Raw genomic sequence first — 23085 nt, forward strand, 5'->3', positions numbered from 1 at the left:
AACCAAGTAGATTAGATACGCCTCACACAGTATCTTGCTTTTTCACACAACCTGCCCTAGAACTTTTTTCCATATATGTCTTTTGGGGGAAAGCATAAAAGAACATCTTTGATTCCCTTTTCTTTTTGATGAGGAGCGAGTGTATATAGTTTCAGCTGATTTTTCTTTATGTGCTCTTAGGAAATCTTTGGTTTCCCTTAGAGAGGAGATAAGAACTGTGCTTCAGTAGAAATAATGGCAGATTATTTTGTTTGTTTTTGTACGTGTATGGCCTTCACCAAGTACTCTGTTGGTTTTAGATAATCCAGCTAGGTCCTTGGGTTGCATCTGTCAGAGCAATTAAATGTGGTGGAAGTGATTTAAAGGATAGCACTGGGTTGGCAACACAGGCTGTTTTCTTTATGTGACTTTGTATTTTTTGTCCATTGCCTATGTACGTCTGAAGTTTCTCAGACTTTTTGTACTGTTATCTCCCTTCTGTGGGGGAGCTTGGTCTGTGCTGGGGGAGCTTGCCTTCTGTCATGTCTCTCATACACACGTGTATCCCCAAGTCCTGGTACTTTGTAACTCCTGTCACAATGTGCTCCCTATTCTAGTCAAAATGCTGAGAGCTCCAGCAAAGATGGACAGCCCTGATATTGTCTCTGCACATTCAGCCCTCCTCCCCAAAACCCTGCACCACATCTTGCGGCAAGAGGTCCTACATTCCCTCCCTCTCCTCCTCTTCCTCTGCCCCAACCTGCTGCACTTCATCCCAGCTCCCACTGTCTGCACAAAGATCCTGCAGCAGGGAGAAGAAAGAACCTGTCAGAGCAATTTCTCCCCCTTCTCCCCCTGCCCAGCCTGTAGTGGCAGATGCCTTAGTAGACGTCAGGGACTGCAGCAAGGAGAGGCATGTCAAGAATATGTCAACTTCAGGCGAGCCTTCAGTTAGAGTTTGCAGTCAATTGCAAGATGCATTTCCATAAGGAACTGGGTTTTGCGAGGTCCAGGATCGTTACTTTATTCCTATTGCTGAACAGCAGATCTCTGAATGCTTAAGCTTCCCTCAGTGCTTCAGGGCACTGCATGTCAAGGAGGGCCTGAGATAGTGTCAGCAGAGGTTAAGCGTCACTGTGTTGGACCACATTTTTTAGAAAAACTACCGGTTGCAGGCAGAATTCAGAGGGTGCAGGTGTGGGGAGGTTGTTTTGTTTGGTTTTTATCTCTTGAAGCATTAGTGAGGCACTTCAGGAAGGTAGAATTGATTCTCTACACACTGCTTCAGTAGAGAACAGCCATGCATTTTTATTTAAATCAGTGGGTAGAATAAATGTTTAACCTTGTTGGAATCATAACTACAACGAAGCCAATATCCCATTGCTGTTCAATTCAGTGTGTGATGGGAGATTTCACAGTTGACTAGTGCTTTACACTTTGTTCCAAATTACTTTTGCTGTATTATGTTGCCACCCTAAAAACCCAACTTGCTTGCTATATATGGATAAGCAGAAGATTAAATACTCTGCTTTAAGGAGCTCATGTACACTTTGAAACCTGTTTCAATTAACGTTTCTCTGTACAACACTTGTTTCTGGAATAGCAGTTCTGGATATGGTGTATAGCGTGTTTTAAGAACAACGTACCTGAGCCCCTGAACAGCTACATACGTGTCTAAATGGCTGCGTAATTTACGCAAATGTTGCATCTGCACTTGCATAGGTAGATTTTATAATTGCAAAACTACCTGTGTAAGTGCCTCTCCCACTTGCATTTGCGGGGTATATACTTTCTCTTACTGTATGAGAATGCTAATTGCCAGAGTAGTGAGATCTTCTCCCTTTTAGTGTTGTGGTATCTTTCTGCTGCTTCCCTTAATATGCTCAGCTTGAAGCCTTAATGTTCCACATGGGCATTAGAAATACCCTGACAGACAGAAAAGCTCCATCACATAGCACAGTAAACAGCACAGCTCTGAAGCAGTTTACTCAGAGACTCTCTGGGAAGCATTGCTTGCTATATTTTTTTTATAAGGCTGTTAGAGAACTCATTTATCCATGATGTGGTCCCCCTGCAAGCATACTCCCTATAAATGCTAGAAAAAGAATGAAACCAAAATCTTGACTTCTAATAAAAATCTACTGACTGCTGCAGAAAAGGTAAATTCTTGCAAATATGCACTTCTCCTGCAGAATCCCATTATAATACCTTCTGCAGTAAGGCACCCAGAGGGAAGCTCTGTTCCTCTTCAGCAGCCCAAGTTTAAATGCATTTTCAGTAATTTTTTCTGTTCTTCCAAATGCTAACAAATACCAAACTGCTTGGTAAACTTAAAATCTAATCTTTCTTTAGAGGAATCCGAAGACCTTGTTAGCACAAGCCTCTATCTGCTCACATGACCTAAATAATTATAGTATACACTTATATTCAGCTGACACTTTTAAGACAATTATATGGCAGGTATTTTCCTCATGGTATCAGTGTCATAGAGTGTGAAGCGAAGCATGGTATGATACCGTGTGTTTCAGAGAAACAGCAATGACATGGTTTTTCTTGCATCTTAGCTGCCTTATTGTAAATGGACTTCCTTCAACCGCAGCCATAAGCTGAGTCTGGATTTGCAACTCCTACAGAAAAAGGGTCTGAGTTGTAGATGATGAAGGTGGGTTGCCATCCTGATTGGACAAGAGTCCAGTGTCAGTCAGCATAGCAACGCGCACACACTGGAAATCTCTTCTGACAAGCTGAGGCTGAGCCAGCCCTGCTGTCAAGAGAGCCAGTGCATCTTGGCCTGCAGCCTGTCTTGGTTTTGCTGACTTGCATGAGGTGTATAGTGTGCCCTGGTGCCAGCATTGTCTCTGGTTGACTTAAGCGGGGATCACCAAGTTACCCAGTCTGCTTCTGTGGATGGAGATGGGCTCTCTGTCATTTCAGTGTTCATACCTGCTTTGTGCACTGCATCATACCAGATATAAACTGTTTCTTGCATTAGTTGCTAGATGCTTATTTGGGGTTTCTTTATTAACCATCTTCTACCAGCTGCTTCTTTATCATGTCAACGATTGAATGCAATTGGCAGTCATTCTTCAGGAACTGTGTATTTTCCTGTTGCTGCTGAATTTTTTTCACTCAAGGAAAATGAAAAGGCATGTTCCTTGCTTGAGAGGAGTTGAGACATAATGATATCTTCAGAAGAACATTTTGCTTATGCATTTTGAAAAATTCTCATTTTCCTTTGATGTTTTATATGCATGCTAATTAATTACTCTAGCATAGTCTATAAGGGATGCAGTGAATATGTGCAGCTTTGTTTCTTGGGGTAACTGGGATAACAGAAAGGTTATTTGCTTTTCACAATACTTAATTTCACTGCCTTTCTGAAAGTTATTTTTTGAGTGGACAGCAAATAAGGTTTTCTCTGGCTGAATGAGTTCAGTAAGGCAAGGTGGGTTATTTAGCAGAAGATTCATGGCTCTTCTCTTTAGTTTTCAATGCAGCTGACCCAAATAAGGGATTTCCAGGTTGAGAGTGTCCACAAGAATGATCAAGCCAGCAACTTGTCAGCTTGTTTATCCAATCACCACATGATCATCATTATATTAAAAAAGGGTGGGAGGGAAGGGGAGGGGAAGCTAAGAATTAGCAACAACCAAAGCTTGTGGGTAGAATACTATCTGTGCTTCTGAACAGGCCAGATTTACCATGGTAATGAGAATCAACATAGCATGAGTGATTCATTTTGACTACTAAAATATGTCTTTGACAAGATAAGTATACAGGATCAGTTGCAAGATTATGCTGCTAGTTTCACAACTGAAGGACAAGTGAATATATTGAGTAACCCCACCTGAGGCAGGCTGGGCTGGGCATCTCATTTGTTTCCTTTTATTGTCCTGAAATGGTAAGGCTGAAGTGTTACGATTAGGGTGTTGTCAATAGCTGGCCTTAACCCATATGACCATAATGAAGCTCAGTTATTCACATGCCTGTTGTAATTCAGAAAGCATTTCTATCCCCGGTCATAATACTTGGTTTCAGAACATATATGGAATAAATGCTTAGACCCTTTTTTCTTTGTTTTTCTTTTTTTTCTCTTTTTTTAAACAAACCTGGGAAAGTCTTTATTTTCCACACCATCTGGTGCTGATGATTCCCACATAGTAAATACTTGATGCATGGTGGAAATACCCTATCATACTGACTGCAGAGGGGGCTTTCAGTACACTTTCACAGTGTCAAAATGTGACTGTTGAGCTACTATTTGAAGAGCATCCTTTATATATTATTAAATGTCATCAATGAATATATAAACTAAATAAATTGAAGTTATTACATTTTGACAGTCATGCTGATTAAAAAATGGGACTCAGGTTTGATTTTAGAACACGGGTACAGTCTGTAACCTGTTGCATCTTGATATATGCACAAACATGCCAGTGTAGATATTTTTCCAAGAAAGTGTGAGCAACACTTAATGAGTATTTGTGTTGATGTGCATTTGGTTCTTCTCTTGATTTGCTTCAAAATGAAACCATTAAAACTGGCAAATAAGAAAATTAAGATGGTGATGAGCCTTTCAGAAACCATAGAGAAGTGAGCATATTTTAAATGAATAAAAACCTGTCTAGCATTTAGGCTGTGCTAACAAATGAAGATACAGACCTTTTTTTACCAGGATGAGTTGATTTACAGAAAATATTAGGCATCTCAGTTAAACTGGCGAATTATAACACTTACTGCTGAAGCTACTGAAGTGATTTTCTGGGTTGACGTTTGCTTGTTAGTATTATAACCTAAGTGATTTAATCTGTATTATAATCTTCAGCTACATCACATTAAAGGTTGATTATTTAGTACTGATTTTTTTAATAGGTTTTTCAAGGGGAGGTAGTATTACCCGATTGTAAGTTAGACATTTTTAATAAGATGCAGCATTGGATTGAGCACAGTAAGAGAGACAGATAAAGCTACCAGCATCTCCATACAATTTTGGAGTCCCTTAAATAGATTTCTAATAATTTTATCTCACAAAATCCTTGTTGCACTGTTATTCATTGAATAAGTTATAGTGTAAGTTTTTCGCATACCACACAGACAATTTAGGCATAGAGTAACAGAGACTCACAACAGTGTGAAAGTTTCTATGCTAAATCCCCCAAGCACAAAAGGCCGAGCTTTTACACTGGAGTGTCTAACATCAGGCAATTCATTGTATACTTTTTGTGTGTTGATGAAACAGGGGGACTTATGTTCTTACCAATTGCTTTCCAGGGAATAAATACAAAATGTAAGGGGAACTTCAGCGTGTATCTCTACAATTACTGTCTTTCTCAGTTCTCCCTCTCTAAAACAGCGTGTTTATTTAATATCAGATATTTCCAAATAATGCTGCCAGATCTTATCATGCCTTCTCTGGAAAATTATGGCAGTGAATACTGCGACAAGTTGCACAGTGTACAGCATGTTTCAGCAGCCATTTCTCAGGTTGGTGTTATGATTTCCAGCAACAAGGCAGTAAAGTCCTGGAAAGAGGTGCAGAAGCCCATATGGTTGAAGACCTTTAAAAGATTTCACGGTCTGTCACCGTGGGCAATAGCTATGCAAGGACATACCAAAAGCAGTAGAGTTGAGATGAGGTGTATTTTCTGTGATGGTAATAGGATGGGGGTTTTTGTAGTGGGGAATATGAAGGCATAGTCATTCATCTTGGGGAGTGCATGCAGAAGTATGTGTCTATTGGCAACATGCAAAGAGGAGGAGAGGAAGTTTCTAAGTTTAGCTGTGGCTTGACCAATGCTTGTACCCAAATCAGTGCTAAAGCTGGTGGTCACTTTTCTAAAGGTGTATTCAAAGGCAGCTGCCCTGTCTAGAGTGACATTTTAGCTGTAAAGAAACTGGGCAAAGACCTGAGAGCTTTCCTACGGTTTCCAATTAAATTACAAATATTTTGGAGTAACAAGTGTTTCTGGAGACACAGCATTTTCTTATGCGGCCAGAGGGACAGGCACATGGAGATGGTCAACACTGACATGCTTTCTAGAGTTGGTAATGTTGAATGAGCAGAGCAAAGCTCAGCCCTGGCCATGCAAGCACATGGGATCTCTCTTTCACCCTCCATGTCTTTCCAACCACGCAGGACTTTCTGCACAGCCTCATTTCTACTGACTTACCAGGCTTGCACCTGCTGTGGCATCAGCTGTAAGGAAGAAATCTGTACTTTAAAGGAAGGCTCCTGAACTGGGAGGGGAACAAGAGATGGCAGCTGCTTGCTTCTAGGATTTGCTGTACTAGAAGGACTGGGAGTAGATCATGGTAATAGATGGAGAGATATGATTAGCAGGCACTGCAAAGTGCAGAGGGCTGCAGTAGAACTTCCACTTGCTGAAGCAGCTATTAAGGAACCACAGGCAGCCTGCACCATTTCTGTGGCATAGCGGGATTTGTTGCTAAAATGTCAGCTTTGCTACTGGAGGATATAGGAAGCCCAGCCCAAGTTAGAGGCCTGAGTGGGTAGGTACAAGCTTCACCCCACACCTATCCATGACATAGAGCCTGCCAACCCTCTCTTGTTCTCCAGCCAAAGCCAGCGAAGTCCTACGGAGGCACCACTTGCCTGTGCCTTACAGCTAATGCTTCTTTGCCTTTCTGTGCCCTTGTCCTTTTCAGTATTCTGGAGGAGCGTTCACTGCAGTAACATGGGCCAGTGTCACTCTTATTACTTTACTTGTTTTATCTTTTGTGAAATTGAGCCTTTAGCCAGAATTGCCTGAGCTGCTGCTCCAGCAGTCGGTTAACTGTGAGGCTCCTCAAGCTCATTTCTCTCAAGTAATTTGATTCTCACGTGCTCACTAAGATTGCTTTTTTGCTGAAAGGAAAGTGGAGAAGGCAGATGGGTGTGTGTATGGAAGCAGACCAGAAATGTTATGGCAGACAAACATAGCTTAGAGATAAAAACAACACAAGAACACGTTTAAAAAGATCCCATCTCACTTTATCTCCCTTTTTAACCCAGTTCTATAAACCAAAATGTTTTTCTGTTGAGAATCAGAGACACAGGGCCTTTTGTGCTCATGCAGGGTATGGAACAGGAGGCTAAATTCTATCCTGCTTCTGCATAACGTAATCCTTTCATTAAAATTACCAGAAATGTGTTTAAAATACTAATTAGATTTTTTTTTTTTTGTGACTGGTCATAAAAGGCTTCTATGGATTTCAAGATACTTTCTGAAATCATACACAGAATTCAAGGCTTCTTATTTTGGTTGCTGAACTATTTCCTTTACACTATGGTTACTTCAGAGTAATTGAACACCAGTTCTCCAGATAAGCTTCTATTTGATTAATTAGTACGGCAGCAGTTTTCTAAATAAAGTTTATGGAGAGTTTCTATAAAATCACCAGTGCTTTATCACAGTTTAGGGCAAATCCCCTTCTGCAAGGGAGTGAAAAACAAGCTTGAAAAGTGAATCTTGCTGGAGGGAGAATTGTTCTGAAAATAAACCATTCAGTGCATAAACAATGGTATATCAGTTGTCTGAAATACGCATTTCGCCCTCTGCATGGCGTTCATTGTACATCCAGGCAGATCCACCACACTCAGGATACAGAATTTCTTTTGCAAAGCCCCGGTTTGTTAGATAGGATATAGCTAATTTAAGCAGATGGTCTCCTTGGAGGTCTGTTATTTTATATGATGAAACTGAGGCTGTTGGAAGTCCCTGCTTTGGGTTTCATTAATGTTCATTACTTTGTGTCATAGGACATATGCCTTGATGATAGCAGCAGCATTATTAAATGTCATAAGAGTATATTTTCCCAGCAGCAGTGGAAGTATCCACAGTAACACTTGTAGGATCTTAGCTAATTTTCCATTTTGGACCTGGAAAAAAAGATTTCAAAAAATTTAAAACTTTTTTTTTTTGAGAAATGTGTGTAAAGGAAGCACACGCTAAATGTCAGTGTTACTCAAACATTGACTATTTTACTTGCTACTCTTGCTGGATAGTTGTCATCTATTACTTCGAAACAGTACGCATGCTGCTGGACAAAATCCTTGCAGAGTCTAGTTACAGGGAATAATGTTTTAATGTTTTGGGGATATGACTCAAAGAGGGTGAAGGAATTTTTTTTTTTTTTTTTTTTTTTTTTTTTTTTTTAATCTAGCAGTGCACAAGTTCTGAAAGAGTTAAAGATGACATGAGTTTGGAGGATAATGTTCCAGGTCAAAAAGTTGGACACATCTAATTTTTGCAGTGTCTGCATTTCAGTTTATGGTGCGAGGGGTGACGTATGATGTAAAACGGCTATACGTACGCAGCTGTATGCCAAATTCAATGACTGTTTCTGTCTAGCCCTCTTGCTTGCTTGAACACTCTGCTGGCAGCTCTACCTCTTTAAAGACCATTTTATTAATCTAACGTACTGAGATCTATTCGTGCAGTTTATGGGTTTTTATTTTTAAATCCTCACAAAAATTACTTGGAGCCCTCAAGTTAGGAATTTAAAGGAAAATTAAATTAAGGCTGCCCAAGTAATGAAAGCATCTTTAGATTTGATAGATAAAGACTATTAAAGCAAAATGTCTGTATCCCTGGAAAGATTTCTGATATCGTTTAGTGCTGGGGGGAGTTGCTATTGCTAGTATATCATACAACATCAGGCCTTAAATTCATACGCCTATGCTTCATGAATTCCTTAATTTCCAGAGTTGTTCATTATGGTTTAGGTCATAAATTAAGAGATTTCTAACTCAAACATTTCTATCCTTATAAGGCCTATGGCACTGGGATCATAGTGTTGTATAGTTTTGCTGACAGATGGATTAAAGAAAGTAAGCCGTGAGAAAGCCCTTATGCCTTAAGAAACATTTGAGTTTTTCCTGCATGCCATGAAATGTAAGTCTAGTATTTGTTACTGTGATACATGTGTTATATTGTTGCCTGCCTAGTATGACACATGCATAGCTCTCTGTTGTTTATACTTGTCTTGAGCTGTGGAGCTTTCCTAACCAGAGTTTAAAAAAAAATCCAGTAAAACATCACTGTCCCTATTTTCAATTTGTTTAGCTGGGAAAAAAAGTAACTGAAGTTACCTAAACCTTTATAAATCCGTGACGAAAGGAGTTGACCAACTGTAATCCCAAAATAGGAAAAAAAAAATGGGGGCGGAATTCAAATTTTTGTCTTTTATGCATAGAAAAACATATGCCTCTTATTTATCTCTCATTTCTTCTGTCTTTAGGTTTTCCAAATGAGCCTGCTGCTGTCATTGCCCTTAACACTATTAAGGAATGGTTAAGCAAGAATCACAATGAGGTATGGAATAAAATACAAATTTCCCAAATTTCTGTTTAAGATTATGGTCTTTGACTCCAAAACTGTGAAAAGAGTAAACACAGGCTTGAGCCTCAAAGTCTTTTATTGTTTATTATTTTGTCTTAAGACCAGTGAAACTGGGTCAGGACAATATAGCCAGGGGAAGATTGTTATATTTAAAAGCTACACCAGAGCTGAAGGGAAATACCTTTGTTTGAAACCATGCTGTGCATTTCCTGTGCATTGTAATCTTTCCTGGCAAAGTAAAAGAGTATTCTTTTCCTAAGCTGTTTCTGAGCATCAGAGTTTTCATGTAATAATGAGGAGATTCTTGGAAAGGAAATGGATATAACAGTTGTCAGTGGAAACAGCCACCAAAGGTCAGTTGTGTTCCAGAGGTCACTTTACAGTAAAGAGCTGTATCATAGTATTTTCTGTTTTCATGAATTTTTGGTTTGCTTACAGTTAAGTCTTCATTTTCCCAGGAACACTCACTAAATATGTGATACAACTGTGAATTTTTAACAGGACTGGTGGTCTTCCAGTGACAACATGATGGTGGTTATTTTTACAAGACAAAAAAATGTTTTCAACAGAATGATCTCCATATCTCCCCTTTCTAGTTTTTGTCTTTCTCTGGTTTGAGTTCTTAGCAAGCTGATAGTTCCTGGTGTTGAATTGGAGAAATGCAACAAAGAAGTGACAGGACAAATAAAATAATTGTAAAGTCTTAAGCTGAAGATATGCCTGTTTCTTCATGTTGACAGCCAGCAGATTTCAGACAGCTAGAGTTGTTCAGTATTCTTGTCCAAAAATATTTAACAAAGCATCCACCAGAGAGGCACTGGGTACAGGCACATAATCAGTAGTATTTTTCCTCTAGCAGTACATTCAGGGGGCCTTTTTGTCAAGAGGATCTGATACATGAGGGAATGAATTTAGCAGTTTTTATGTGGCTTGTATTGTTTTTTACCAGCTTTGGATTGAAAGGAAATACTATGTTGAGATTTGAATGGTAGTTTGAGGTTTTCAACCCTGAAGGTACACTAAAGAGTGCAGACATGTTTAGACACTGGTTCTTTGTAGCACTGAACACTTCGTAGCTTCCTGTGACAGAGATCTGAGCAATGAAGCAGGAGTTTTGGATGGACAGCCTTTGCTAACACTATAGGTGTCTACATGGCATCAGGCTAGCTTGAGGCTTATATGTTTTGTGAGTCTAGTCTGTTAGTATGTCATTTTAATCTGTAAGTGTAAAGCTAGAAACTCTATGTTTGCACTGCTTTGCCGTCTTATAGTTTCTCTTAATTGCATTTTTACCGCATAATTTAAAAAATATGCTAAAAATCTTTTTTGGCTCCAGAAGCATAAGCTCTTCACCATCAAAAGTTGACTAAATACTTTTCTCTTAGTGGTATTACAGGAAACCTGACTTCATTTGATAGGTTGCCTATCAAAAGCATAGAAATTTTCTCAATGAAAACTCTTTTCTGAAGTATTGTGCTCTGTGGTTCAGCCATTGCTTCTCAGCAATAAGACAACTTTCACTTTCCATACACTTTCAGTCTTCCCTTTTTTCTCCTTTTTCTGCTTCTGGCCTGGAAGCTCTCATATGCCCTCCATGTCATCTTTCCCTCTTTCTTTTAGTTTAGTGTGTTGCTTCCACATTTTTCTGGTTCCCTCCATAGACTTCAAGTGAGTTCCTCACCTTGTCCTCTGAAAGCTCCACGTCTCTTTTGGAAGAAGACTTGCGGTTCATAGCAGATAGTGACTGAAGTGACAGCGTTTGTCATATATGTTCATAACTCTTATCTGAGTTATAATAATTTTTAATGTATTTTGACCTGCATTTGCAAAATTACATTGTATTTATGGTCCACACAGACCAGTGTGAACTACAAACACTGTGTATGCAAGATTCCTCCTTTCTGACTCTCGGTAACAAATTCCCTTCTAATTCCTGGCCACCTTGGCTGCCTAGTTTTAAACCACTTGTCTTTCGCCATCCCCAGAAACTCCAATTTAATCTCAGTTCTTTTTAAGTAAGTAGCTCTCGTTTACAATGTTTGAACAGTGAAAGGAGCCCAGGCTGTCCTGGCTGCAAAACAATTGTAAAAAATTATCCTACTGAGCTAGCAGGTAGATGATCCTACATCGCAGCTGTTTTTTGAATTTGGACTAGTATAGCTAATAATTGTTATATTAAATGTTTCCTAACACCCTGAATCACAAACTCACCAAGTTGCGCTCTCATGCTTGTTTATGAACTTGGAAGACGTACATGTGCTGCATGTGATGCAATTGTTATATTCACTAGTACAGAATAATTCAGAGCTAATCCCCAAGAGCTTTTGTTAATTTTAGAAGGAAGTGGAGTACTAGATTTCAATCAAGATACCTTTTGAGGGTCCAGTTATCCATAATTTTGTACTTTCTTGTGCAAAGCTTTCCCTCTTCCCTACAGGCCTGAATTTTAGACTATGGCATACTAGCATGTTTTACATGCCATACATAGGTCAGCAGCAAAATAAAAATACTTAGCAATTCTACTGAAGGTAGCAGTAACTTACGTAGTGAAAGGGATCTTTGAGAAGCATACGGTTGTTGGGTTGCTGTTGTTTAATGCTTATAGCAAGGTGAGTCTAGTTCATGTGGTTTAAATTGACTGGCACTCTGTGCCATGCATCAATCTGGTCCATTTTATATTGTGTACACTTAGTCCTTTGGATTAGATTTCGGGCGTTGAGTAGTAGTATTATACATCATCCAAAATTTTCCCAAAAGTAGTTCATCATACAGCAAAGGAAATGAAAGGGACTTTGTGTCTGAACAATATAGTCTCCCCTTACTGCAGATAACCATATGATATAGACCTTTCTATAAAATTCTGGCACAAAGATAGAGCAACTCCCCCTGTACCCGCTGGATATTTAAATTCACGTGTTTTTGTCTGGGGGCAAAACCTCTAACGATTGGCCACGAGGCTAGCTTTTCAGAGGGCTGCCCACATTTTGCTCCTGTTATCGCTAACCAGAACCACTCCCCTGACACCAGCTGCACTGTCAAAATGAGTCAGTGTGTCCTGCTAACAGCCTCTCCTGAACAAAAGAGGCTTCCTGCACTTGGCTCTGCCAGAGTTAGATGAGTCAAAGTAAGCTTCTTCCCTTCGTTCCTTCTAGTGCAATCTGCCTTGTCTGTGAGAAATCCTGTCCAGGTTCTGCTCCTTTAGTCCCAAAGATATTTGGCAGCCAGTTATCCCCTTGATAATGTTTGGTACTGGTTGTCCTAACTAAGATCCCAAACTCTTTGAGTGTAGACTGTGAATTGATGGAATGAATTCAAGAAGTTTTAGTGGAAGATAGAGACCAAAGTGATAGCGTGCTCACTAGGAAATTTGCCTACATAAAAATGCACTTGGCAAAAACAGATGGATGAATAAGATGGAAACCTGACAAATTTGTAAAACCTTTGTTGTGTTTTACAGCAGCAGTGTCTTATCTGCCTTCCTGCATCCCAGGAAACTCTGACAAATTTGTGAAAGATAAGGCAATATTGTTGTTTTCTCCTCTCTACCTTCCTGTAGTACTTCTCTCCTTTGATGCTATAATGAAGATTTTATCCACACTGGTATTAATTCAAAATATAAATAAATCAGTGGCTATATTCCTTAGTCAGCTTGGGGGCCTGAAAATATAACCTAAATTACTCCATTCTTGCAAGCTGTGTTAGAGTCCTAGGAAGTTCTCTGTCATTGTATTTGCAAGAAAAGTGATTTGCATTTAATAAAAGGTTTTCTTATCCAAGTCCATTGTTGTGCTTGACCCCTCAGGTGTTTGCATAAAAACTTATTAGCATGCTTAACGCTGATGTCACTCAGATGACTGTCTCATTACCATGCAAATGGAGTTAGCTCCTTTCTGAGGTTAATTGTTACAAAGCAACAGAGAGAGAGAGATCTATCGTAATTTTTTGAACACAGAACACCAGCTAGGCAGGGCAGCAGCTATCATAGTCTAGCAGCCTAAAACTTAACTACATAAAGTCCACTAGGGAGAAACAACAGTATTGTAAATAATGGTTTGGACTTAGTTGTATGTAACATACTCCACTGTCTGGTCTTGAAATGCAAGTCTTAGTCAAACGAATTTCTGGCCATGTTTTACACCAAAGTCTGCTGACTGGCAGCCAGAGGGCAAATCTAGTTTAGAAGCTGGTAAATGGTGCTATACTGTAAGCGTAGAAATCCCTTGGAGCAAGCTCACAAGAATGGCCACAGTCAGCAGTACTGGGTTAATTTACTGCAGACTACCTAGGCTATCTCTTAGCAAACTGCGTTTTCACATTTCACAAAGTGCTCTAAAGGTTTAATAGAATTCTTCAGAGCACAAAATAGAATTGAATCCTATCCTTTAGGAAATTATACACTGGGATTCATTTAAAGATGCACATTAAGCTCTTTGAACACTTCAGAATGTTTGTTTCTGGGCTAATTTGGCAATGTTTTAGGTATTGCCCCCTGATTTCCCATAATGATAACCACAGAAGAATTGTGACACCTTTAAATACTGGACCACTTACCTTTTTGGGGGCGGTGGGAAGAGGGTCGTGTTTGGGTTTTTTGTGGTGGGTATCTTTGAACGTTTGCAATGTTAGAAATTATTTGCTTTCACTTCAGTACCATGCTATGTTTCTCAAAAGGGTGAAAATAAAAAATGTTCAGTGTGTGCCTTACCTTATGTCACTGACATGAAAAGCCTCAGGACTTTTTCACTGCTCAAGAAAAGACTTTAATTTAACAGCACATTTAGATCAAAGTATTTTTCTTTCTCTTGTACAATATCTCACAACATTTATTATGCAGCCCAGTAGAACAACAACCAGGAAAGTGTGATTGCAATGTATGTTCCATTGAAATAACTGATGCAGATTAAAAGCACCTAGCTGGAAAAATAAATCAATGCATTCCGGATTACTTTTCATTAGAATCACTACTGAAGAGATTTTGATTTTTTTTTTTGCCTGAAGTACGTGATATTTAGGTCCCTCTGTTTTAGCAAGTAGTTATGCATCATCCCACTGCCAAAAAATATCTGTATGTTTCCAGCAAAACAAAATAAGCACAATCCTGGTACAGCTGAAATTAGTGGAACCCTAACTTCAAGTGGGGAGGTGGGCTCACACTAGCTATACTCCTCATGACCAAAATTTTCAGGAGGAAACACCTGGTTTGTCAAGTTAGGCATGGTGGGTGGCCTGCACCTGTGCTTCATTTTGTACTGTGCTTTGTCTAAATCATGGTGATATTTCCCACTACTGAGACAGTTAAAGTGGAATTACCTTTCCTGTGCACTGATTCCCACACATGTGTGCCCTGGGGGCATGCAGAAGTTGGGCTGGCCTTGCCTTGCCAGCAGGAGCTGTGGGTATATGAGAGCAGAGAGAGCTGAGGAAATGCTCCCTGCAATGGGGACCATGGATGTCACTGGAGGAACTTTTATCCTGCTGATAAAAGCTGAGTGAGCAATGGAGTTTCTAAGGTGAGGGGGGATAGGAATTTGAGGAAGGGAAGAGTTGTGATGAGAAAGCAGAGCTTCAGGTATTATGCTGTTTTGCTTGTCCTCATGGAGCTTGTCCCCCAATTCTATGGTAAGCAGGTGTCTCCTCCTGGTCAGGAAGGGTCAGAGTAAGGCCAGTGAGGGAACAGCTTCCTCAAGTGTAAGATGCAGCTGAGAGGTCCAGGACTTAAACCAGCTGTGCTGTATGTTGGCCACCCAGGCCTAAGCCTGCTTGAGGAATCTAAGCTCAAAAGAGTTATTGTTGCTGCACTAAAAAGAGCACTGGTCTTCGGTTCCTGAGGGAGGACAGGACCGCTGTGTGGGCTGACAGATGTGGCACAGGACCCAAAGGAGAGCCACTGACCTCCAGAGGGATATCCGTGTGCCAAGCAGGGTATTCCAAGCACCTAAAATGGTTCTAGGTGCTGGTGCCTAGTTTGGAGAGTGGTAGATGTCCTGCTGGACAGCCACTGCCTGGGAGGACAGAGCAAAGGGAGTTGCTACTGTTCTCTATTGCGCAAGGCAGGGTAGTACGGGTTTGCCTTAGTGAGCTTTTAAAAGTTCACTAGAGGTTTGTTTTGGGGCAAACTAACATCACCACAACTTTGTGCCATGTGCAGCTCTGTGCAGGTAAGCATGGCACCCCATGGTATCCATTTGGGTACCATGTTAGTCTGGCTGTGTCTGTGCTATGTGGTGTTATGTTATGTAGGCATATACCTAGGGAGGTGTAAGATGGCGTGTAGGAACATTTCTCATGTCTCTCCCTTCAAAATCAGGTCAGGCAGCTAATAAAATATTGTGCTTACCTCCTGAGCCCATGAAAACATCAGGGCAACCCAATTTCAGTGTTACTGTGGACTGCTTGCCTGAAAGACAATGTTTCTTTCTATTTCTTTTTCTCCCTCCCTTTGGTGGTCTCAGCAACCTAATTTTGGCTCTTCATTCTTCAGAGGCAATTAAACAAAGTGGCATCTTGAGATAAGGTCTTGTCTTTATCTCCACGGAAGGGTGCAGATGGAGACAGTGTGTCTTCAAAAATGTTGTCTGATGCAGTTTCCTTTAACGTAACCTCAGTTATATTCCCCTAGGCAGAGCAACTACATTTACTCCAAAAAGGAGTGGAGTAGCTAGCTGACAAAATTTAATTTTAATGAAAACAAATAAATTAAAAACAAACAAACAGAAACCAAAACCAAAATGCAAACAACTTCCCCTAAGACAGTATTAGTTTTTGGTTTTGCTTGGTAGGTTCTCATGCTTACAGTTTTAGAGTTGCCAACAAAACTATGCATAATTTTGAAAAGAAATATATGTATTTATGCCTAAGGTGATATCTTTTATGACAAGTTTGGGCCTGCAGTGATGTTTATTTATTTTAAAGTGTATTTATTACTCAGAAGTAAAGCTCTGAAAATGTAGGTTTCGATTGAAGCCACTGACAGATCCTTGAGGACAGTAAGGGTGCCGATAAAAATCCAGGAAGCTATTTTGATAGCTCTTATATACCAGTATCATTTGATTAACATAATCTCCTCCCCTCCTCCAGCACTGTTCTCTTGGGTAGGGTAAAAAATTATTTCTATTTCTACATTCCAATTAGGTGGTAATCATATGCTGCTCTGATTGAAATGAAAATCAGCCATCATGCCACTGTCATCTAGCTGAAGTCGAGGAAAAAAATGCTTTTCAATTTGTACAAAATTAAAATGATGTACTTGCTCTGTGTAGCTGCTCTCTTGCTGGGCTCAAAGAGATTCAGTGCTGTCCCCAAAGCCCAAACCTAACCATCATTCCAACAGACAAGTCATTTTCTGAAATGGTAAGCAAGCTGCCAAGGTAGTGATGCTTTCTTGTATGTTCTTCAGACTGCTATTCAGGTAGAAGGCTGATAAAGCAAAGCAGACAAAGCCCATATTCATTACACACAATATTTATTAAACTTAAAAAGCTTTTGTTATTTTTGATACAGCTATTGAGAGAAAGGCAGGAAGGCATCCCTCTTAGAAAGAAATGTTAGAGCTTGTGATTGCTGTGAATGTCCCATGTGACTGATGGCCCACGTGACTGGCTTGGAGTTACTTGTGACCAAAATAAAAACAGGGCAGGGGGAGTTGGAAACATGGCTTCCTGTCACCCCTTCCCCCTAAAATTTGTTGAGGATCAAGGAAATCCACTTCTACACATAGTGTAGGTGTTTTCAATGAACACATCTTTGTAAAGGTTTATATACACTTAGTGTACTGCATAAATAATGACTCCTGTAACTCCATTACAGCTAATGAGTGTCACTAATACAAGACAGGTCTCTGCATGGGTCCCTTTGTGTTTACAGTAGTTAACTATCTAATAATTTAAACTTGTCAAAGCATTTATTCTTTTTATCCTTAGAGTTTAATGGCAGTTTTGGTATCAGGAACCTGAATAGCTCGAAAATTCTACTGGCATGTAGCTAAATAAACAATATTGTCACTAGTTCAGGGTTACTTTGTCTTGTTTCTTTGACCCCCTCCCCAGTTTCTGTATGTTTGGAGGGGCCTGGTTTCTGTAGTGAGCTGTGTGAAAAGACCTTAAAAAAATAAATAGAAACAATGTTACTTTTTTGTTTCCTGTTACTTCTTGCATGACAAAAAAGTTCACGATAACATCCCTTTATTTCAGTACTGGCTTTCAGCCAGAAATCCCAATAATTTCAACTGGCTTGTCAGATCAGCCCAATGCAGAAGAGGTCCAGTCTTCATTTTGGGAAGATTCAGTTATTGTTGTTACCCTTCTGGAGACTCTACCCTTTAAATTGGCTTGCGCTCTTCACCCTGTGGGTACGTAGGAATAAATAGGCAAATAAATGAGGAATAGCAGACCATGTAATTCTAGTGAGATACGTGGATAAAGTACCTTCTGAGTAACAGAGAAATTGCTGTTACAATCTTTGTTTTGCTTCTGATCTGTTCATATTTACAAATCTGTTGATTTATGTTTTGCTATACTTTTATGTCCGACTGAATTGTACCTGTGGATTACAGCTGGATCTTAGCAGGAATTAGGAATTGAGCTGAGATGGGGTAAGAGGAAGGAGAGGCAGGAGAAGGTTTGCCTTTTGCTCTGTGGAGGTTTGCAAGGAGGCTCCCATCATGAAGACAGAGTTCTGGGAAACAAGCAGTGGAAGCTGTCTGGTGAGGATGGGTTTGGCTAGGCAGTCACCAGCAGCTAATAAACCAGGTGGCCAGCTGAAGTCTGCTCCTGATGCCAGTCAGCCACCCTGGCCTCACCAGGGTGCTGGCAGAGACCAGGGGAGGGTCCCCTTGCCTTGGCATCAGGACAGGAAGCCCAGCCCCCAGCCCCTGCTCCATGGCTTCAGGCTTCAGAGGATGTCTTGATTTGGGGGTTTCCTTTGGCTGCAGGGTTTTCAGTTCTCTGAACTGATCCTCAGGTGATGTGTTCATCAGCCTTTGCAGATGAGTAACATCTGTCCACATGACCTGGGCTTCTCAGAGTGCCATGGAGGTGCTTTAGCTGTGCGGTCCAGCATGTGCTGGAAGCACGTGTGGTTGGGGTGGACGGCTACCAGCTGACGGCTGCGCTACCTGCCCAGCCACAGTGTACAATGTGCTGCTAAGTGAAGCCACTCTGCTGGCATGGGCAGCACCCTCCCACACGAGCCAAGAGAACATGCTTTGTTTTGCTGGCACTTTCCTGGCATCCTGCAGAGCGTACAACGTCTGCTTTTTGGTGTTCTGTTTCCAGCAAACTCACGTAGCTGTTCTGCTTCTGGAAAGCTGCCGCTTCTGTTTGATTTAAATTCAGTTCTGTTGCCTACAATTTTCCCCAAAGCAGAATGTCCAGCAGGGCATATGAGGGTGAAATAATAATAAAATATAAAAATATATTAGGTGAGTCTCATCCTGGAGCATGCATCGGATCACCCTACAAGGGACCAAACCCCAGTACAAGCTAGCTAACTATAAAAGGAATATTTTGTTAAGTTTTATTCTGTTTTCCCATCTGAGATTTTTTCTGGTCAACTTCTGCCATCATCTCCGAGCATGCCTGCCATCAACAGTAGGTCACAATCAAATCTATACAGAAGGAAACCCGTGTGTATTCTTACAGCTGGAGCGTGTTCCTTGTGAGGAAGAGAATGAGTTTATTGCTGCTAGACTACAGCATCTTGGCATATAGTTTGAGATATATGATTCTGACATTTAATATGTTAGATGATATTGGCCACATACTTCATAGGTTCTGTATCATACTGTATTCCTGGGAAGGTGAAAAATGGGTGTGTCTATTATAAATGAATGACAGAACAGATGAAAAGAGCACTGTGGATCTGGGGAGCATTGACAATAAGAACCTGTGGAAATGTGGGAGTGGCTGGCGGGGTTCCAAGATAAAATATCTGACAATACAGAATGACGTGCTTAGTGAGCACAGTTTAAGGGCATGTATCGCTTTCTGACTTAGGCTTAAGGACAGATTATGTGATTCTTTCATTTATTTGAGATCAGTGAAAAAATGGAGGATAAATTAGGTGAGCTATGAAATTCTTTCCTTCAGTAGGAATAAACAGTTCTTCCTGAGATGAGTTTTTGAATAAAGGCTACAAAATATAGGCTACAAAATAAAAAGGCTTGCTCAGGTTCTCACCTTGCTTCTAACGTGATCTCTCAGAACAGGGTGAAGGTTAATTTTTACTAGTGTAGGATGTTTACAGCTACTAAATCAGATGCATTTATCAAAGTCTTGTTTTATTTTTTTACATTAAAAAAAAGGATGACTTTACTTCGGGACTACTAAAATATCTGGTAAACAGTGGTTAAGAAGATAAATACTGGCTGAGAGTTAAAGCAGAATTAAGTAGATTTAAAAGCAGTATAATTTTACAGTTGAAAGTCATCAATGCATACAGCCCAGATTTGACTTGCAGTTATGCGCTGTAAATAACCAGGTTGGAGCTGCTCATGTCTCTCTGCTTTTCTGTATGTCTTCATCCTGATTCAGGAGTGCATTTTAATATTACCAGAACTGAATTTGGGATGCTCTTCTGAACCAGGAGTATCGAACTTTTCTGAGCCAGTGTGTTTGTCTTGTCTTTCCTATTAGACTAAAAATACCACATGCTAATACACTACCGTACTCTTTAGTACTGCAGTCTGAAATAAAATCCTAAGAACCAGCCACTACATGTTCATCCACATGATCAATGCACAATAAATCCAGAAGGATAGGTGTCTTTCTGATCTCTTCCCCTTGCAAGAAGCCAGGGCCTTTCGTGACCCCACCTCCAAACGTCCTGGATTTGATGAGGAGCAAGGAAGGGGTTTTTCAGGTTCTGCATTCTTTTCTAGCTTCTTCCATCCAGCTTTTCCACATGCTTACAAGGTACTGTGTATTTAATCCTCAATCCAGCTACATGTTCTCAGGTTGGGAGAAAGGGGTTTTTATGTGACTCTCAGACTCTTCTGCTGGAAACTTCACCTTTCATTTAAAGTCCTTTTGGGTTTTGTAAACCAAAAGTTTAAAAAGCCTTAGTCTTCTCTTTGCCTATTCATGGTTTTATCCTTTACTTGAGAATTTGACTATTTTTTTATTGCTAAAATACCATGTATTTGATTAATTTCATTAATTATTTTTTACTTTTACCTTGTTTTGCAGGAGCGCATGTCAAATGTATTTTCCATGTGTGGAAAAAGTCTTTGAACTTGCACTGCTTTGAAGTGATGTGCAAACCTTGCCCTGATATGAAACAAACTTATCACATAGTGCTTTGACTCCCCTGAATTTCATCTTGATACCTGCCAGATGATAACCTCTTCCCTGTGGACATTTAAACAAACATCTTCCTTGGGGACTGCATACTAATAATCTATGATCTGTATGATGATAACCTCATAACAGGGAAATGTTTCGAAAGACACAGTAGAAATGACATGCTTTAGTCCTACTGACTTTCACTGTGACTCTGTGGCTTCACTGCTCTGTGTTCCCTCTTAAAATTTCTCCCTACAGACACCATATTAAGTTCATTAATATTTACAAAGCAAATATATTTCCCTTCAGACAGTTGAGGCACAACTGCCTTTGATTTTTGTTGGATTATATGAGCGTTGATACAGCTTTATAAAGCACAAGTGCAATATCTAATTAATACACATACTGAGATTTGTAGAATACCCTAGGCATTTTTTTCCAGTGTGATTTTTTAATGGGGCATATCAAATGAGAATAGAATCTCATTGTAAATACAGGTTGCTTGTGTGCGTGTGCCCCTCAGGATGGGGTCTGAGTCTTCATGGGAATTCAGAAAGTGCCTGGCATGCTGTTGGTACTGAAGTTCCTATTAGCAAGGTGGAGTTGCATAGGTAAGAAACTGCAATATCGCAGATGATCAAAGATACTTGTAATTCAAAGCTCTGAGTGTAAATCCAGAGTGTAAGCTTCTGTAGACTATCACTAGTCCTCAAAGCTCTCCTAAATTTTAGCAGAGAGAATTTTTGCAGTGAAAGAATTTTTGCATCACAGTTGCTAATGAGGAAGGGTAGGCGTTAGTATCTTCAACGATGGCAGTGTTCAGGCTTGTTGCAGGAGGTAGATGAAAAGGCTGAATTTGCTCCCATGTTTAAAGTGCAAGTATTTACAGGAAATATAGTTGTATGTTTACTAGCACTCATGTTGTTGTGTGCATGGTGTTTCAGATTCTGCAAGGCTTACTTTGAGACAGAGGTATATTTGAGGGACAGTCCCATCACATGCAACTTATAGCCATGGTATTACACAGAGAAATCTAGTGTGTTGTGATGCCTCCAAATAGCAGAAGCTGAGAGGGAAATAAGTAACAGTAAGATTTTTCAGGGATTATTAAGAGAAAAAAGAATTCTTTACAGGCAGATAATAACAAGTATAAATATTGCTTCAATGCCAGATTGCTCAGTGAAGTGGGATTTCCATGTAAATGGTCAGTAACCTGTCTTTACTAGCAATTTATGGTCACCCTCTGTTGTGGTCCAGTGAGCTAAGGTCTGGCAAAAAGAGGACAGATAGCCATGAAGAGTGTGTATAGATTTTTCCCTTTGGCCAGGGCTGGGAGTAAGCAAGAGCAAGGTAGGCTGACACTGTCTTTTACCTAGAATATTGCAGGAACTTTAGGAGTGAGGTGCTGAGAAGCTATTTGATCTGGTTTCTTAGTTCCCAGATAGCCTAGTTGAAAGGGAAAGCTGCAATAGACCTTGAAAGTGCAGCATTAGCTGCTGGGTTTTCTGAAGCTTGCTGGTGGAAAAAAGTTGATTTTTTGATGTCCTACATATCCAGAGCAGTTGCACAGAGTAAAAATGAACTCCTGATACAGGGATCTGGACGATTCAGTACGTCTTGCACTCCCCTCATTTGTACCTTCTGTCAGTTTGCAGTTTTTCCTTTTCAGTCATCCTTGTTCTGCCCCCTGCATGAGTGGTGAACTTGTCTCTTTATATTCTGTTCTATTGCCTAGGCATTTAACTAAGCGCTTTGGATCAGGATAGAGGAAACAAAGACTGTACCTCTGCTCTGGGTCTATCTTGTGTGCTGCAGCTTTTGTTTTTAGGTAAGGATTTCAAGTTCAGCTGCTCCTTATTTACCCTGTGGGAAGTGGCAGGTTGAATCAATTATTTGACATGCACATTCTTTATTGGCAGGATTCTCGAGAGCCTTTGCTAGTGCAAATGTAAGTTACAATTTGATGTGGCAATTAATATGCAATTAGGAAGGCATTCTTTTTTCTTTCCAAGTATTTTTTTTCCAGTTATTTTTAGATTTTAATTGACTGAATAGCTGAAGAATTCTTTTTGGAAAGGAGAAGGGGATAGTACTTTTTCTGCATTAGCTTTGATTTTTCCTCCTGCAGGGACACCAAGAAGCACAGACAGCTGTTATTTAAAACAAAATTGGACATGAAATGCTATCAAACCATTTACTATCTCTGAACTATAATGCAGCATTCTTATGTTTTAATGATGTATCACTGTTCATTATACACTGCATTACTGCTCAAACTTATATTTGTTTAGAAAAGTAATGAGATTTGAACTTAATTACCATGTGACTCTAGAAATAGTCTACGGGTGCCAGCTAGGTTATTCTGGTAGTTTACTAGTTTGACACCCAAGGTAGTGACACTGTCCAGGCAGGATGCGAGGGGGAAGGGTTTTTGAGGGGTGTTGTTTCGGCTAAGGATGTGTTTAGATGTCAGCATTGTCAGGAAT

The 23085-nt window shown here is 40.1% G+C and overlaps 1 protein-coding gene across 17 annotated transcripts in view; it reads left to right on the top strand.

The window, feature by feature from the left end:
* Positions 1-23085, top strand: part of MACROD2 (mono-ADP ribosylhydrolase 2) — a 911164-nt gene that overhangs the window by 633882 nt on the left and 254197 nt on the right. For all 17 annotated transcript variants that reach the window (XM_075088273.1, XM_075088274.1, XM_075088281.1 and 14 more), the window contains one exon: positions 9220-9293. In XM_075088273.1, the coding sequence (XP_074944374.1) occupies positions 9220-9293 (74 nt within the window). The remainder of the gene's footprint in view (positions 1-9219; positions 9294-23085) is intronic.

Source organism: Phalacrocorax aristotelis, chromosome 3, assembly GCF_949628215.1.
Source record: "Phalacrocorax aristotelis chromosome 3, bGulAri2.1, whole genome shotgun sequence".
Lineage (NCBI taxonomy): Eukaryota > Metazoa > Chordata > Aves > Suliformes > Phalacrocoracidae > Phalacrocorax > Phalacrocorax aristotelis.